The sequence below is a fragment of the Magnolia sinica genome, chromosome 1, assembly GCF_029962835.1.
Source record: "Magnolia sinica isolate HGM2019 chromosome 1, MsV1, whole genome shotgun sequence".
Taxonomy (NCBI): Eukaryota; Viridiplantae; Streptophyta; class Magnoliopsida; order Magnoliales; family Magnoliaceae; genus Magnolia; species Magnolia sinica.
This window is the reverse complement of record NC_080573.1, coordinates 119,239,136-119,256,379: the sequence shown is the minus strand read 5'-3', so window position 1 is coordinate 119,256,379 and position 17,244 is coordinate 119,239,136. Positions and strand designations below refer to the sequence as shown.

The 17,244-nt window shown below is 39.4% G+C and overlaps 1 protein-coding gene across 1 annotated transcript; it reads right to left on the bottom strand.

Moving 5' to 3' along the window:
- Nucleotides 1-7,771, bottom strand: LOC131255724 (boron transporter 4-like). The gene is made up of 13 exons (XM_058256528.1): nt 7,467-7,771; nt 4,771-4,876; nt 4,600-4,682; nt 4,319-4,511; nt 4,090-4,228; nt 3,551-3,883; nt 2,818-2,991; nt 2,626-2,721; nt 2,382-2,504; nt 1,836-2,149; nt 1,348-1,627; nt 952-1,089; nt 1-369 (listed from the first exon to the last, which is right to left on the bottom strand). The coding sequence occupies exons 2-13, from the start codon at nt 4,863-4,865 to the stop codon at nt 349-351; spliced, it is 1,989 nt and encodes a 662-aa protein (XP_058112511.1). The 5' UTR covers nt 4,866-4,876; nt 7,467-7,771; the 3' UTR covers nt 1-348.
- Between the last annotated feature and the right edge of the window lie 9,473 nt (nt 7,772-17,244).

Sequence of the window (17,244 nt, the reverse complement as noted above, 5' to 3'; positions counted from 1 at the left end):
TTGCATGAAAATGGTGGAGCTCTTTTTCATTTTTCTTCTTTACCGAAGAAAATATTAAAAAATGGTTAGCAAAAACCCTTAGAAAACCCTCTCTCTATGCACAATTCTGATGGCAATACCAAAAAATGAAAAGAGAGAGAGAGAGGGGAAAAAAAAAATAGAAGAATTACACATTGGCGTTTGCCTTTGCTCTCTTTCTATAATCATTATATTTTTTACCATGTAGCGGACTGATTCAAGGACAATTCATCCCCAAATCTCAATCTCCAAAGAATATTATCACCACCACCACCACCCCATTTCCCAGTACAATCATCTTCAACTCAGCTCTCCACTCCATTTTTAGCATCAGCTGTCCTCTGGATGAACCTGCAGAGACATGAAAAATTGAACTTTATCCATCAAACCTGCAATGTCTTCTATGCAGAACATGCTTGGCAACATGAACATATGTTGATACATTGCAAGTACAACCAGGCTTAGAAAGTTGCACACCAACCACCTGATCTAGTCATGGACGTTACTTGAGTGGGCCATCATCTAGCCCACAGTCGATCACAATCAGTTGGTGGTGGTGAATGTGTACCAATTATTCTGTGTACCGACTATATATGATTGTTTCCATTGCAAATGCATGTGTACATAATTTTACATAGATTGATATTCACATTAGCAAAATATGAATGTAAAAGATAGTAGGATAAACAGTTCAAAATGCAAAAACGACGAAAATCTTCAGATGAGTTAAGGTAATTTTGCTCAAAACCAGAAACGTATTAAAAAGAAGAAAATATTTAAATACAGTAACAATACCATATGGGCTAAGTAAGAATTTAGAAAAAAATAAAAAAGAGGAGAATTTGAACACTCGGATAAATACATTGAAGTAATTAAACAAACACACAACATTAGTAAAATGTGAAGCCCAATGAAAGAAACGCCATTTCTTGCCTGGAAACGCTTGTCTTCCTTGACACTTGTGGTTCTAAGCTTAAGCTCCCCTCTGCGGGTGGTAAGTTCATCCAATATCTCAGCATCACACAGTTCCACACAGCTCTCATCACTGTCTGTGTTAAGCTCTTCCCGATCCTGCAAAAGAAAAGATATGTGTGGTCATCATCTTGCTAAGGAGATCATCTAAAATAACACTCGGCTGGGAGTTGCCAGCTTTTCTGCTTGTTTGACAAGGGTACGAAAAGGGGTAAAAAAAAAAAAATTTGAAGTCATTGACATCCACGTGTAGGGAAAATCTTGTAATGCCCCGTCCATACACATGTTAAATGGGCCATATCAGCTATACCCATCTCACCCTTGCCAAATCTTCTACATGATGGAAGAATGCCATACCTTGAATGAGAGGCTGAGGTCACGTCGTGGGGCCCCAGCGATTTCCTCATACTCAGCCGCATCCAATTCCCATAGGTGACTTGGTTGAAAGAACTTGGGAAGGATATGCTGCCTTATGGATATGAGCAGGAAGAATGGTAATGGGAACAGAATGCCAGCAATGGGAATCCAGGTCACCCCGAAACAAATCAGAAGATAAACAAACTGGAACAGAGTGAAAGTGGCAATGCATTTAAAGGGTACTGATTCCACAAAGGAAGCATGATCCCCTTCCAGAACCCTGCCAACAAAATCACAACAGCCAAACAAAAAAAAAGAAAGAGGTTAATAAAAGTCTCCAATAGTCCGAGTGCACAATAACACAAACGCTTGTAAAATTACCGCTCCCTTGGCTGAGCCGAGTCAAATTCAGCCAAGTACCAAGTGAAGGTTTTAAACATTCATCTTATCTTAGCATTACTTTTGAAGAAAGACTGCAGGAAACTTACTTGTATCGACGGCCAGGCGTTATGAAGAGCAATAACAGCCTTTCCCAGAACTGGTTGCCAGGGAGGCTATCGATGGCCATATAGGCAAAGTATCCCCAAAGAACTGACGTGGGAATCATCTTGATGACAGGCATAGCAGCCATACAAGCACCCACCAGAAGGGATTGCAGAAGGTTGCTCACTCTCTGCTCATTGACCCGCACAGGCAAGTAGGCATCTATGTCCTTCTCAGGATTAAATGCACCCTTCGCTTGCCCTCCATCATTCATAACTGCATCCTTCAAATCCTTCAGCTCCTTTACTACCGAGGCATTCTGCATGACAGAATTCATACCATTATAAAGAGCTGAATGAGGCTAGAATTCATGGAAAGAGAACGTTTGCGCTATGCCATAACTATGTTAAATCATATCATCATAATAAGAATTTCTTTGCCAAACTGACAGGAACATGTGGAGAAAGCCCTTTTAGAAGGGTGTGTCTGAATGTCTCTCAGCAGGAAAACAAAGGGGCACTTGGCAGTTCGTCCACAAGCAGAAAACTTACAGTGATGGATTTGTCGTCGTCCATTTCTATGAACACTTCTTGCATCTTTCCATAGATTTCTGAGCTACTGGCTTGTTGTTTTATGCACTCCTTGGCACGCCGTACCATCTTCTTGCGAATTAACTGTAAATCACAAAGATTATGCATCCATCAGGGAAAAAAAGATTAGGCTACATCAGGAAATAAAAGTAATCCATTTTAAGAGACAATGAGGCATCAACATCGTTGTAATCCTTCAACACACCTGCCTCTTGAGTTCAGAAAGACTCTTCGTGTGCATGGGGGATTGTGGGAGGACCCCATTTGAAGGTGGAATTCCAAGCAACCCACAAATCAAAACCTGAAGTTGTAAATTCAGTAGTCAGAAGGCTTGATAAAGTATGGCAATAACAAAAGTGATATAATTCAAATAGGAAAAATCAGGAACCATTTATACCATGAACCCAAGTAGCAGAATATCATAATGGTAAGCGGATGGGTTTTTGAGATTAAATTCCTTCTGTTGTGCCATCTGTGAAGCGACACTATGGTCGAAAAAATATAAACCCGCAACCATTATAGCCGGTATAATGGCAGCAAAAATGTACATTGGTGGAACCTTGAACATATCCTGCAGTATTGCAATATGAAGAAAGTAATTTAATAAGGCAGTTGTAATAGGGGTCTGCAAGTTCCAGAAAATTAAAAAAATAAAATAAAAATTGCAAGGCAAAGCAAACAGACACATTTCATAAGAACACAAAACCTGCTGAAACATTCTCAAGTCTCTGACATTCAAGAGCCAAGAAACGCACTTGTTAAAGATGTGGTTGAGGACACTAAAACCATGACTTGACTTTCCGGGTCATATATAGAAAAGACTATGATTCGATTGCAAAAAAACTCCTACGTTTCACTTTGGTAGCACATGTTTTAACACATGAATGGGGGGGGATTGTTGGAAGGTAATGCCAGCCACAGAACACATTCCTCCTAGGCAAATACATGGAGGGAAAAAAAAAACAATTTAATGAAACCTTGTTTAACTAGAGGGGGAAAGGGTGGTTCTGAAGGGACATTCAACCAAGCTTCAATAACATCCTTAGTAGGATTAAAACGTTAGTCTAAAGCAAGGAATGAAGATTCTGCCAACTACAATGAAAAGAGCAGTCTATCCAAAACCATATTACCTTGACAACAGTCCAATGGTATAATGATGCAGGTTCCCAAGGAAGAGGACTAAAGAGCCTCCTAGGAACTCCAGATGGAACCTTGCCCGGCAAAGAGTATGACAATGCCGTCCATGCCACAACGATCAAAGGAACCCCATAGTCTGCAATAAAACTTCTGAGCCAACCCGTGCCATATCGCCATGACCTTGCCTCTCTGCTTCGCAGTGAAGTGAGGAGAACACCGAAGGTGAAAATTACCCCCAGCAGTCCATTCGTATAAAGCCATTGGAATTGGTTCTCTGGCAAGTTAGGGTCTTCTCGCCCAGGCATCTGAAATTCGCTCACCATTCCCTGTGATTCAACAGGTTCAAGATCAACAAGCTTCCCTTAGGGGTGAACTAACTTCATTTTTTTATAATATAAGGGTAACTAGCTTCTTCTTTTTTTTCTTTTTTCTTTTTTTTTGTTATTTAAGGGTAACTAACTACATTATTTTTTTATATTCAAGGGTAACTAACTTCATGGTTTTCTCCCTTTTTTAAAAAAAGGAAACTAACCTTTATTGCTTCTTGAAGGAAAAGAACTGTAATCAACATGCCAAAGAGTTCATCCGCAACCCTTGTAAATCTGCTGATAATCGCACTAGCATTGAATATTGCCAGAATAAATAGAAGGAAAGCTGTCCAGACACAAACCCTGAAAAAGAAAAATACCAAACAAAATTAAGAAATTTCAAACAAGAATAACAAGAAACTGGATAAAGAGATGAGGGTTTATTCCCATTACCATCCTGCCCAAGCCAAGAACAGGTGACCACCCAAATCTGGTCTCTCTTTGCAGAAACTGTATAAATAAGCATACATTATGACTGTCGGCTCTGCAACTCCTAAAATCAACATTGGCTGTCCACCAAGTATCGCATGTATGATGCCACAAATAGCAGTTGAAGCCAAAGCTTCCACCGTGCTCAGGGCTCCATCTATAGAGAACAAAATACAATGATCATGACATTTCAAACCCATTGATGGCTCAAAAATTCCCTTTATCAAGAAAATAAATATACCAACCTGTTTCCCTACTGAGTTGCTCTCCAAAGGCAATAACAGGAAGTGCAGAAGCAAAGAAGACATATGTAGTCGGAGCCAATATCCTGACATAGATTAACAAGATATCAAAATCATAAATTCCTGATAACAGAAATGAACAAGTAAAAGATCATGAATGTCTAGTGGAAGTACTTGAGGCCAGTACAAAGTCCCCCTGCCCAATCTTGCTTATAGCATGCTGCTCTTCCTTTGATATCCTTGACGATTCCATGGAAGGGAGCTTTCATGTTACCTATTGCTGAATGCAAGAAGAAAAAAGAAAAGAAATGAAAAGATAGGAAATAATTATGTGAAATTTTACAAATTCTTGGCAATACTTCCATGAATAATAAATTTAAAAAAATAAAAAATAAAGGAAGAAAATCTTCATCAGAATTCTTTTGTAATTTCAAATACGTAAACAAAACAATAATGAAAAATTCACCAGTCACTAGAAATCCACTGGAAACAAGATTGATTGTATAAAGTTGCATTTGAAAGAGAAAAATTGAGTTTTTAACTGATTAAAAAGATATACACCTCAGCATTCTCCAAAATCCCTAGTCTATGCCTTTTTATAACCAAATTAAACAACTATATCTTAAATTTCTCAAATCAGCATAAGGCAACTCCATAATTCAAAAATATTGAGAGCGATGTCTAAAAGATTAATCTGTAACATAACATAGATATCTAGTTGGCCCCACAAACAATCAAGAAGGTTTTAATGGTGACCATATACTCTTAACTATTCCCTATGGTGTGGCCCACCCAAGTGATAAATTGGCTTGAGATTAGTGACCACAGCCTACCATGGGAGGGTGCATCTAATGTATCAGGTGGATATCCAAGATAAATCATAGTGGGGTCCCCAGAGCTCGATCTCATGGAAGCTCCAATATTGACCACACACACACAGAGAAAGCACATCAGACAACATAAAGCCAAAAGGACACAAAAATGAGAAAGCTTAGCACATGGGACCAAAGAACAAAACGGAACTAGAAAATTAGAATATTCTTCCAGTGAAAATTCCCTGCAACAAGCAAATCAGAGAAATGCATTCCGCCAGCAACAATAAATAAATAAATAAAAGCATAGGAAAGAAACACCGAATGAGGCTCCATCCTCCTCGAACCTTCAAATATATTTAAAACAACAGTAGGGAAAAGAAAGAAATACATTTCTACTACACATTGATCTGTCCTCACTCCTCGACAATACACGTCTGGAACATGTATGGTTCAGGACTGTTGATCTAATGGGTCACCACATGGATGGCACATGGGCAAAAACTCACAGTGATTACCCAATATGCGAAAACCATCCAGTTGTTGCGACCCATTGAAAGTCGACCGCTGCTCTGTTTCGAGCAAACTGAGCTTTTTCCAGCGCACTAATCAGGCTGCCTACCACAGCCCAATCACAAGTATTTTCATGATACGGCCAGATCTCTCAGTGGCCCACCAAACCAAATGGACCTGATCGATGCAGCTGTTTTGATGCATATGTCATGGATCACCACGGCAAGCAAAAATCATAGAACTATTCTCAAAAAGAAAAAGCCTTGATACCTTGGAAAACAATCTGCAAAAATCAATCTTTTTAAAGTGAAGCAAGAAATTCAGAATATTCACACATAACGATATCACCATGAAATCCACATAAACAGGCATTTCAACAATAAAATCCTTCTAAAAAAATCATAAAATCTGCAAAACCAGAGCATCTGAAGAAACAAATCCAATGACTCGTGTATTAAAAAAAAGAAAAAAGAAAAAAAAAAAAAAAAACAAATAGAATACCTAGAAAACAATAATACATCGAAAAATAAAGGAAAAAAAAAAAGATGAATCACAATAGATTTCAAGAAAGATGGGATAAAATCGCATTCAAAAAATAAAACAAAAAATCAGAAAAAAAACAAAAAAACAAAAAAAAAACAAAAACAAAAACAAAAACAAAAACAAAAGCAAATATTTCTATACATTACAAGAAACATTGTGACGCGGGGAAGAGTGTGAAGTGATAATGAGAAAGATCAGCGTCTTCCTTAAGTGATTAAAACCTTGACTCCACCAGGGCATTTTCTTGAATCCACAAGAAAAAAAAAAAATCGGAATTTTATTAATCAATAATTATTGAATGTGTATATGTCTCAATTACACAATTAATAAAGAAAAAAAATAAACCAAAATTCGTAATTATCAAAAATAACAAAATTCTAAATCTAATAAAAGTCCTACTTCTAGTAAAACTCATCTAAAGCCTATTTCAAATAAACTTTTGCTAAAATAGCATGATTGGTAGTTATTTCTTAAAAACAAAAAATCTAAAACTCTAAAAATAAGAAATAATACAAAAATCGGAATTACTAAAAATATTAAATTTTCCTAAAATTCCATATTGAGCTACTTTGGTCGGTTCACACCGGATGGATGGTCCGTTACAGTAAAGATTGATGGGTTGTGCGTCCCGTAACAATACCTGATCAAAAGTTATGGCCAATTTACGATTCACCTTCTTTTGATCCAACCATGCTTGGAATGTATCTGTGTCACGTCCTACATCACATTGCATTACCGATCCTAATAAAGAAAACGCCAATCCAAACTTCCCCGGCATGAAAAAACTTCAAAACCGGATCCAATAATCCGGTGGAACTAACTGACATTGCCATCATTTACACAAAAATCATTAAATCTACTCACCAAACACCAAAATAATCCTAATTCAACCGATTTTCCACGAAAAAGAGGAGAAACTCGAATCCGGATCTCGAATCGAAAAACCAAAAAGATAGAACAAAAGGTCCTCAAAACAACAATGAATTACAAAAGGACCTTTACCTTTGACGCCAAAACGTCCGTCAGTAACGGCAAGAGTGGAGAAGCGAGAGATCTTTCAATGAGAATACTGAAAGTCGATGACCGGAAACCCTAGAAACCTAATCCGGTATTTAAAGGCATTAAATTCCCAATCTCTCACTCCCTGTCAAGATTCGCCGGAAAGGATAGATGTGGGCGGAAGCGTCAGATTCCGACGGGAGGGAAAGGAAAGGTGGCGGAGGATCGGAGTTCTCCGCTCTTTATCTGGCGGGAGAGAGCGAGAGACGCGAATCTATGCCTCTCTCGCTCGCTCTTTTCAAAACTCGCGGGGTGGATGTGGGACCACCAACGGCCTTACATACCCTACCCTGGAAACGCGCCTTTTCTGACACGTGGCGAGGTATGAGTGGACAGAGCGGTGCGCGGTTCTTGTTGCGGTCAGTCCGCGCTTCGGACGCGAAACTTGTACAAACACCTGTTAGAGGGAGCTCGTGCAACAAAAGAGCTCTCTAGGGACCATAGTAACATATTTCTAGAATCTAATCCGTCCATCAAATATATCAGATAATTTATTATCAAAAATAATAATCTTATCACAACTAGGAAATAAATAAGTCACAACATGGGAAAAAGTGGATCTGGGGAAGGCTACTATTCGTACTATTCCAGGGCCTACCTTGATGTTTTTATTCCATCCAATCCGTTCATAAGGTAATTTTCATTAGGATAAAGGTAAAAAATAGATATCTACACCACAAAATATTTATGTGGGCCCCATGATGGTTTCAATGACGTCCCTTCCCATCCCCACAGTTTCTTAGGGTGTGGCCCACTTGAATATTACATATGTTTTATTCTTCTTCTATAACCATAAAATGATCTTTAGAAACTTAAGGACAGAGTGGATTTAATACATAAATCACGATGGGCCTCACAAAGCTTTCTGTTGCACGGGAGAAATGTTTTGTTATGACCGAAGCATGTGGTTTTGCAAAATGCGTTTAGCATTCGATAAAAGAGGATCGGTGATCTACTCGCGACAATAGGTAGCAGATTGGAAGACATTTATCGGATCTGACGTATCGTAGGTCCACTGTTTTTACTGATTACTGTGAATACTCAAATATCTCTCTGATCCAGTCGTTATGAAGGTCATTCATCCAGAACAGCTTAACCAGCGGCTCACATTCAGCATGAAAGTGTCCACTATGTGATCATATAACTAGCTTTGTTTTGATCCCATCCTATATATACGAACGATTCCACATGATGAACGACCCAGATCGCTAACAAGAACTCGGTTCTGATGCGTGCAGGCATATTGGATTAAAATCCTACTCGCGCAAGTACAGGCTCTTCGAGTTTTCGGAAAGCGAATGAAATCGAGCAAGTAGTTTCCTCTGACACGTGGAAACCAGACCCACATGTTTGAAATCGAAGCCGCTCGAGTGATGGGTCCAGTCTGTAGGTTCATGTTTGCAAAAATGCAGATCTATCGGTCCATCATCTGGGCCACACGTACACAAATATAAATAACGGTTGAGAGAAATGACCCAACGCTCAAAATGCGCTTGATACAAAGAACCCATTCAGTGGGATCCAACTGCCGAAGATCTGCCATGGCGTAGAAGCGAAGGACGCAGATTGGGTACCACCCCTGCTTCTGTGCTCGACACTGGTGCTCTAAGGGGCCACTATGATGTATGGGTTTATCCACACCGTCCATCCATTTTTTCTTATAATTTTAGAGTATGAGCACAAAAATGAGGTATATCCAAATCTCAAGTGGACCATAGAATGAGGATTAAACGACCACCATCAATTTTTTCTTGTGAGCCACAAAAGTTTTGTATCGAGCTGATATTTGTGTTTACCGTTCATCCATGTCTATCTGAAATTATGAACAGGTTGGATGAAAAATAAACATCAAGGTGGACCCTAGGAAGGCTTCAACAGTCGGTGTCATTATAACCGCTGCTTCCTGTGGTGAGATCCACCAGAGCCTTGTATGTGCCTCATTTTTTAGCTAATATCATAAATGATATGAAAAAAAATGGATAGACGGTGTTGATAAAACCCATACATCACGGTTGGCTCCTTAAAGCTCTAGCTTGTGCCGAGCTGGGACCCGCTCAGTAGTACCAAATCAACGTCTAAAAGCGAATGACAGAAAGAACATTTACTCTATTGAATTAATGCGGCATTCCTTGCGAAATCCTTTTACTTTCATCTGATTAAATACAAAATGATGACTAATCTATCAAATAAAAATAATAATATGGACTAAAGTAACCCTGAAATTCTGTAATATCCAGTTAAATCATCTTATTCTTATATGAATAAACATGGATATTAATGTCCACCTGTTTGATTATTTTTTTTAATTTCTCCTCACGTTTTAATTAGATATGGCAGATATACCAGAATAAATTGTTTTTCGTTACAAATATATTGCTATTCAGTAGATTTCTAATGAGAGGTTTTCTACAATCAGTCCGGAGGATACTTGGGGCCGTTGGATCCGAGGTTATTTAGGGTAATCCAAACCGTTTCTCTGACGACATGCACAGCTGATGATGAAAGAGAATCTTCAAGATTGCATGATCTTTAAACTTCCAAATGGCTCATAAAAACAACGATTAAAGGAGACGGTTCATATTTAAAAAAGTTAAATGATCGAGTATTGAAATAATCTAACCTGAGATTTTCAATTTTTGGGAATCGATCATACTTGATGATCCATCATTTAAACGGCTTGGATCATCGAAAGAATTTCCTTGATCAACTGCTCTCGTTCGGATGTAATACAAAAATACGTGGACGAGTTTTGTAACGATAAAGAAGAACAAAAAAAACGTGCGACAGGTCACTGTCTTTCCATTTCTCCAAAATTAAAAACCTGTTATTTTTATATAAATGAAAAACTTCGATATTCTGGAGGAGCTCTCTGATGATACACAGCCACTTACAAATTAACTAAAAATTACATATGCGGGATACGAGTAATTCAAATTAAACCGTCCAAATTATGGATCTCGGTTAGATGTCTCATGAACAGAAAAATCAAGGTTATCCGATTATCTGACAATCCGATCGGTGGGACATGCACTGCACGGTTAAAAATGAAAAAAATAAAAATAAAAAATTAATGGTCCTATACCGAAGGTTAGGGTTGTTCAATCAAACTAATTTCGGGACTGGGACTTAATCATGTTACGTTCCTCAATTTAATTAGGTTTATTTGAATTAATCTATGCCACGTGCACAATTCATGAGTGCCAGCGTATCAAGTGAATCCCTTCGACCGAAACGCGTTTTGTAATTATTATGGAGAAGATATTCTTTTGTGATTGGAAAGAAAACCTAGAAATCAAAGCACCGCTGATTGCGGCTAACAGAAAAGGACGTGAAACGAAACTGCAAAGGACGTGAAACGAAACTGCCCAGGTTGGAGAGTTTGGAACCAGTTGCATGCGGGAAAGGATTGGCTACTCCCCCTAACACCAGCCCCGTGGCTGGTGGTCGGTGCTCTGTGGGCCCCACCATGATGTAGGTGTTTCATCTATTCCGTTCATCCATTTTTACAGATCATTTTAGGGCTTAATATAAAAAATTTGATAGGGATATAAATCTTAGGTGGGCCACACCACAGGACAAAAATGATGAATGGATATTCACAATTAAAATCCTCCTAAGGCCCACTGTCCTGTTAATTTGACATTCAATCTATTTATTTGGTCATAAAGACCCAGATGAAGGGAAATAATAAATATCAGCTTGATCCAAAACTTTTATGCCCCAAAACGTTTTTAATGGTTAAAATTCATTCAACACTGTTTCCTGTAATGTGGTCCACTTGAGATTGAGATATAATTCATTTTTTCTAACATATCATAAAATGATATATAAAAATAGATGGACAGCATGGATGACACACATACATCATGGTGGCCCCACAGAGCACCGACCACCAGCCAATGGCTAGTGTCAGGGGGAGTAGCCAATCCGTTCCCGTTGCATGCATTCCCAAAGCTAACTACGCCCACACGCACGCCTTTCAAAACCATATTTACACATGCGTCATGCGTGCTAATACGGAAAATGTGTGGGAGATCTGATCTGTCAGTAAGGTGAGATCCATAGTTAATAGGATGTGAAGAAAAATCGAGTGGAACCCAGTTATGAGGCTGGCCAGATGGACGCCTTGAATGTGGACCGTTGGTGTGATCTTTTAAACCGGTCGTTGTTTTGTACAGGGCTGATCGGTCTGATATTTTCTCCTTGTAATAAGAGCGTTGGGACCATCTTAGTCATGTATTCGACGCGAGATCCGGGTCCGCACGTGTTACTCTTGTAGAGGCGAATGCGAAGAAGATGCGTGCGGGCCGCGAGACTCGCTCTACTGCTTCCGAGCGCCGCACGGGGGTGCGCGTTTCTCGTCGGTCATAGCTGGCACGCGTGCCAGCTGGGATGGAGTCTTTGACGGTTTGACTCTTGTCTTGTAAGTAAGAAGAAGACAAATGGGCCCGACATATTGACGCGGATTAGGTTGTCTCTATTCGCTACTGACCATACCACTACCACTAGCCAATGGCTAGTAGTGGGTGCTTTGTGGGCCCACTAACTATGATGTATGTGTTTCATCCATGCCGTCCACCCATTCTTCCAATCATTTTATGGTACAATACCAAAAATGAGGTTGATTAAAATCTCAAGTGGACTACATGGAGTTGATTGAACACCCACCATTAAAATTTTATCTGGGTACACAAAAGTTTTGGATCAAGTTGATATAATTTTGACCTAAAATCCAATCCTATGAGGTTTTTAATGATAGACATTCAATCACTACTGTTTTTGCATAGTGTGGTCCACTCGAGATTTAGATCTACCTTGTTTTTGGATCAATCCCAAAATTATCTTTCAAAATGGATGGACTAGTTGGATAAAACACATACGTCATGGTGGGTCCACATTGCACCCACCACTAGCAACCTGGCTGGTGGCAAAGTCACTAGCCAAACACGCCCCGGCTCTGAGGGGGCCACTGTGAAGTATGGTTTTATGAACGCTGTCCACCCATTTCTCCGTATAATTTTAAGGAATGAACCTAAAATGAGTCAGATACAAGGATCAAGTGTACCGTACAAGAGATAGTGATGCCTACAGTTGAAATCTTCCCTGGGCCCACCGTGGTGTTTATTTGCCATCCACCCTGTTCATAAGGCCACGTAGAGCAGGATGAAGTCAAAAAAGAAAATTAAAATCAGCTTGATCCAAAACTTCTGCAGCTCGCAACAAGTTTTAATGGTGAGCATTTAATCCATACTGCGTGGCCCACTTGAGGATTGGATATGCCTCATTTTTTTTATATAATTTAAAATGATATTAAAAAAATGAATGGACGGTGTTGATATATCCATACATCACTGTGGGCTCCTCAGAGACCCAGCATGTTCGAGCTTGGCACAGGTGAGGGTAGTACCTAATTCGCGTTCCCGGAATAGCGAAACGACAATGCTACCTTCCGCTCATCATTGGGCTAGGCGGTGGCAATTGGCCGGGTCTCTCGGGTTAGGTATTGTACAAAGGGAACGTGGTTTCGATGAGGCCAGGCAAACACCGACTTGATCGTGAACGTGGGGCCCACTTTAATGTATGTGTTGTATATCCACGCGGTCCATCTGTTTTGATAAATTATTTTAGGGTATGGGCTTAAAAATGAAGTCAATCGAAATCTCAACTGGACCACACCACAGGAAACAGTGGTGATTAAATCTTTACCATTCAAAGGTTTTGGATAAGCTGATATTTGTGTTTGCTCTTCATCTGGTCCTTACCTCAGCAGTAGCCTCCCAGGAGTTTCAACACGAGGTCCAAAAAAAAAGAAAGAAGGTATGTGTTACTTTGCCAATAAGTTAAATGGCAAATAAACATTACCCGGGGCCTTTGGAAATTTTTTGTAGTTTACTACCGTGTGTGTGTGTGTAGTTTACTTATATGCTGTTCAATTACTACCGTGTGTGTGTAGTTTACTTATTTTATTTTTGAAAGCATGAGCTAGCAAAAAGAATAAATGCACGACATGGATATATAAAATATATATCCAGGTGGGCCACACTGTTACGGCCTCACCGGATCCACATTTCTCTCCAGGTATCCAAAAAGCTGGACGCTGATTTTCTGCAAAAGTGTTTGGCATAAAGTTCTTGTGCTGGAACCAGGAGGGGCCCACTGTGATGTTTATGAGAAATTCACCCGTTCATCCGTTTTTTGTGTTAATTTTAAGATATTAGGGAAAAAATGAACTGGATCCATTGCTTAAGTGGGCTGATGACATGAGAATTGAACGTCCACATTTGAAATATTCGTGGGGCCATAGAAGTTTTGAATCATGTTAATATTTGTGTTTTCAGTTAAACCAAGTAGGAATGAGTTTATGAACGGCATAGATGGCATGTAAACATCACTCTCAACCCAAGGAAGGTTTCAACCGTAAGAATTTTCCCAACCAGCTTTTGCTTTTAGTACGGCTCACTTGAGTCTTGAATCCTATTCAAATTTGGGTTGATATCCGAAAATAAGCTTAGAAAACCGGTTCACCGCGCTGGCCAATTTTAAAATGAGTCGGGCTAGGGTAACTCAATTTGCCAATAAGCTCAATCCAACCCTCAAGTAGGTTACTATTATATAAAAGGAAAAATGATTTCAAGGCATGTGAATACTCTCATCTTTTTTATTTATTTATTTTTTGGGGGGAGGGGGGGTTGGCTTGTTTGTACACACCATGTAAGTACACACACTCCATGTTACACACACTCCATGTTAGCCACCCCCCACCGAAACGGATTGGCTACTTCCCCTGCCACCAGCCCCGTGGCTGGTGGTCGGTGCTCTGTGGGGTCTACCATGATGTATGTGTTTCATCCATTTTTACAGATCATTTTATGAATTGATCGCAATAACAAGAGGGGTATAAATCTCAGGTGGACCACACCATATGAAAATAATAGTGATTGGATATCCACCATTAAAATCCTCCTAAGGCCTACTGTACTGTTTATTTGACATCCAATATGTTGATTAGGCCATACAGGCCCAGATGAAGGGAAAAAACAAAAATCAGCTTGATCAAAAACTTTTATGGCCCCCAAAATATTTTTAATGGTCAACACTCATTTAACACTATTTCCTGTAATGTGGTCCACTTAAGATTGGGATATACGCCAGAGCACCAACCACCCGCCATTGGCTGGTGTCAGGGGGAGTAGCCAATCCGTTTCCCACCCCCACTGGGATCAATGCCAAGGCCTCAAGTGTTGAAACGAGGCATCTCCACTAAGTCTGCCAGTTGAGCTATGGATATGGGTGTTCTCATCTAACAAACCTTTAGTTTAATATTACTTCCATATCTATGGTCATATTTCTATGACCAAATTATTTTATATGGTGGGATTCCTTGTTGATATAGGAAATACTACAAAAGATTTTAATAGACCGACTAATTTCAAACATTTAATCATTTTAGCTTTCGCAAGTCCCCCTGGACCTGAGCAGGGCTGATCCTTCTTTAGCCCAAGTAAGACAGGCTGAGTGAGAAGCTTGATTTGTTATCGCATTCCATCTATAGTTTTCTTGATTTAATTAGCTGGTGGCTAAATCCCACGATCACCTACTCTTCCTACTTATGTGACCACTCACGCCCTGGGCTAACTCTAGCCATTAAAATTGTCATGTAATTATCACTGTCAACCCAGTGAGGTTTCCATGGTGGAAATTTTCTTACCCACCTTTTTCTTTAGTGTAGCCCACTTTAGTCGAGTATCCTAATCATTTTTGTTCTCAACTCCTAAAATTATATGATAAACTGGATAGATGAAGCATATTTCTCACAAACATCATGGTATGCCCCACTTAAGTTTCCAGCACAGTACCATTAGATCAACGGCTTTAGCAGAAATCCGCTCACATTGGCATATATGCATCCGATGAAGTTTGGGCACTACCCGATCACTTCCAAGCTCAGCATAGTATTCGACTCTTATGGCCACCGTGATGTATGGGTTTTATCCACACTATCCATTTATTTTTTCAGATAATTTTAAGTTTTAAGTCCAAAAATAAGATAGATCCAAGACTCAAGTAGACCATATCATAAAGGCTTGTTTGGGAATGTGGATTTGAAATCCTCTTGTTGTTGGAAATATACTATGAACTAGCTCTTCATAGTAGTTCATAGTATATTTCCAAGGGTTTGAATTTAATTACTAAATCAACTTTAATATCTTTAATTAGTAAATGTATGTAAATTTTGATACAATGGTTGTAATAAGCCTGCTGAAATATTCACCTTGTCAAAAAATGATGAAATTTCAAGTCTCAGATGGTCAACAAGCACAAGATTACATCCGAGTGACTAACCAACGATTTTTAACAGCTGATTTACATGGACAATGTTTAGATGATGTTGATCATTGTATTAAAGTAATTATAGTGATGCAATTGATAATCTAATTATTTTAGGATATCATTAGTGGGCCATGTGTCCAATGGATTACCGGTCTAGTGATACACATGTTACACATGCAACTATGGAAATGATTTTAGATGTAATCCAAGGTCTCGCCTTGGATTTCAAGCCCCCTAATTGAGGGGATTTGAAACCCCTTGTATTTGAAATACACAGTTACTTATATGGTGCCAAACAACCCAGGAGATTTGAAATCCCCTCAAAACCCCCTAAATCAATGGTGCTAGACGAACCCTAAGGATTAAATTTCTACTTGGGGGTCACAAAAGTTTTGGATCAAGCTGATATTCTTGATCTCCCCTCATTGGGGTCTATATGATCTTATGAACAGGTTGGATGGTTAATAAACATCATCAGCGAGCCCTATTAAGATTTCAACGGTGGCCATCATTGGCAACACTGCGTGTGGTCTACTTGAGCCTTGGATCTGCCTCCTTTTAGGATTCGTTATCCAAAATGATATGAAAAAATGGATCGACGGTGTGGATAAAAGCCACAGCTTATCCCCAGCTCAGGATAGGCAGGCAAATACCCAATCCGCATCCATTTCTATCATCCCCATTGTATTTTAAATGATGATCTGAACCGTACACATTCTGGACTCTGTGCTCTATTGAATGGATGATTGTGCACGAAGATGAATATTTAATGGCTGGTATTCACGGCTAAGATTCGAAGATCAGGTTCATCAATGAAGCATTATTATAACGTCAAGACACGTGCGCACAGTGAAGCGGATTAGGTACGCCAGGGGCTCACCTAACACCGTGGGGCCCACCTTGATGTATGTAATTCATATCCACACTATCCATCCATTTTTTCATTCCATTTTAGCGCAAGAGCTCAAAAATGAAACTGATCCAAATCTCAGGTGAACCACACTAAATTGATTGAACGTCTACTATTAAAAAATTCCTAACGCACACTTCTATGACCCACACAACCGAAATCGGATTGTGTACTGAGTTGCTCAGTACGTTCTCATCGTCCTGAGTAAACTCAGTTGGGCCCACCGTGAATGCATGTGGTTTATCCACGCTGTCCATTCGTTTTTCTAGATCATTTTATGGGTTCAACCCAAAATTGATGAATATAGAAAGCTCAAGTGGGCCATATCACTGGAAAAAGTGGAACTATTGATTTCAACCGTTGAAAATTTTCTAAGGCCCCCAATTATGGTTATTTGTCATCCAACCTGTTCATAAGATCAGAAGGACATGGATGAAGAGAAAAAAAAATATCAGCTTGATCTAAAACCTCTGTTATCCC

Bases quoted from the DNA above. Each gene is read 5' to 3' on its own strand.
- LOC131255724 (XM_058256528.1), bottom strand. From the start codon at position 4,865: ATGAAAGCTCCCTTCCATGGAATCGTCAAGGATATCAAAGGAAGAGCA. The intron at 1,628-1,835 runs GTAAGTTTCCTG...TTTTGTTGGCAG, and splicing joins ACGCCTGGCCGTCGATACAA to GGTTCTGGAAGGGGATCATG. The intron at 1,090-1,347 runs GTATGGCATTCT...TTTCTTTTGCAG, and splicing joins ACCTCAGCCTCTCATTCAAG to GATCGGGAAGAGCTTAACAC.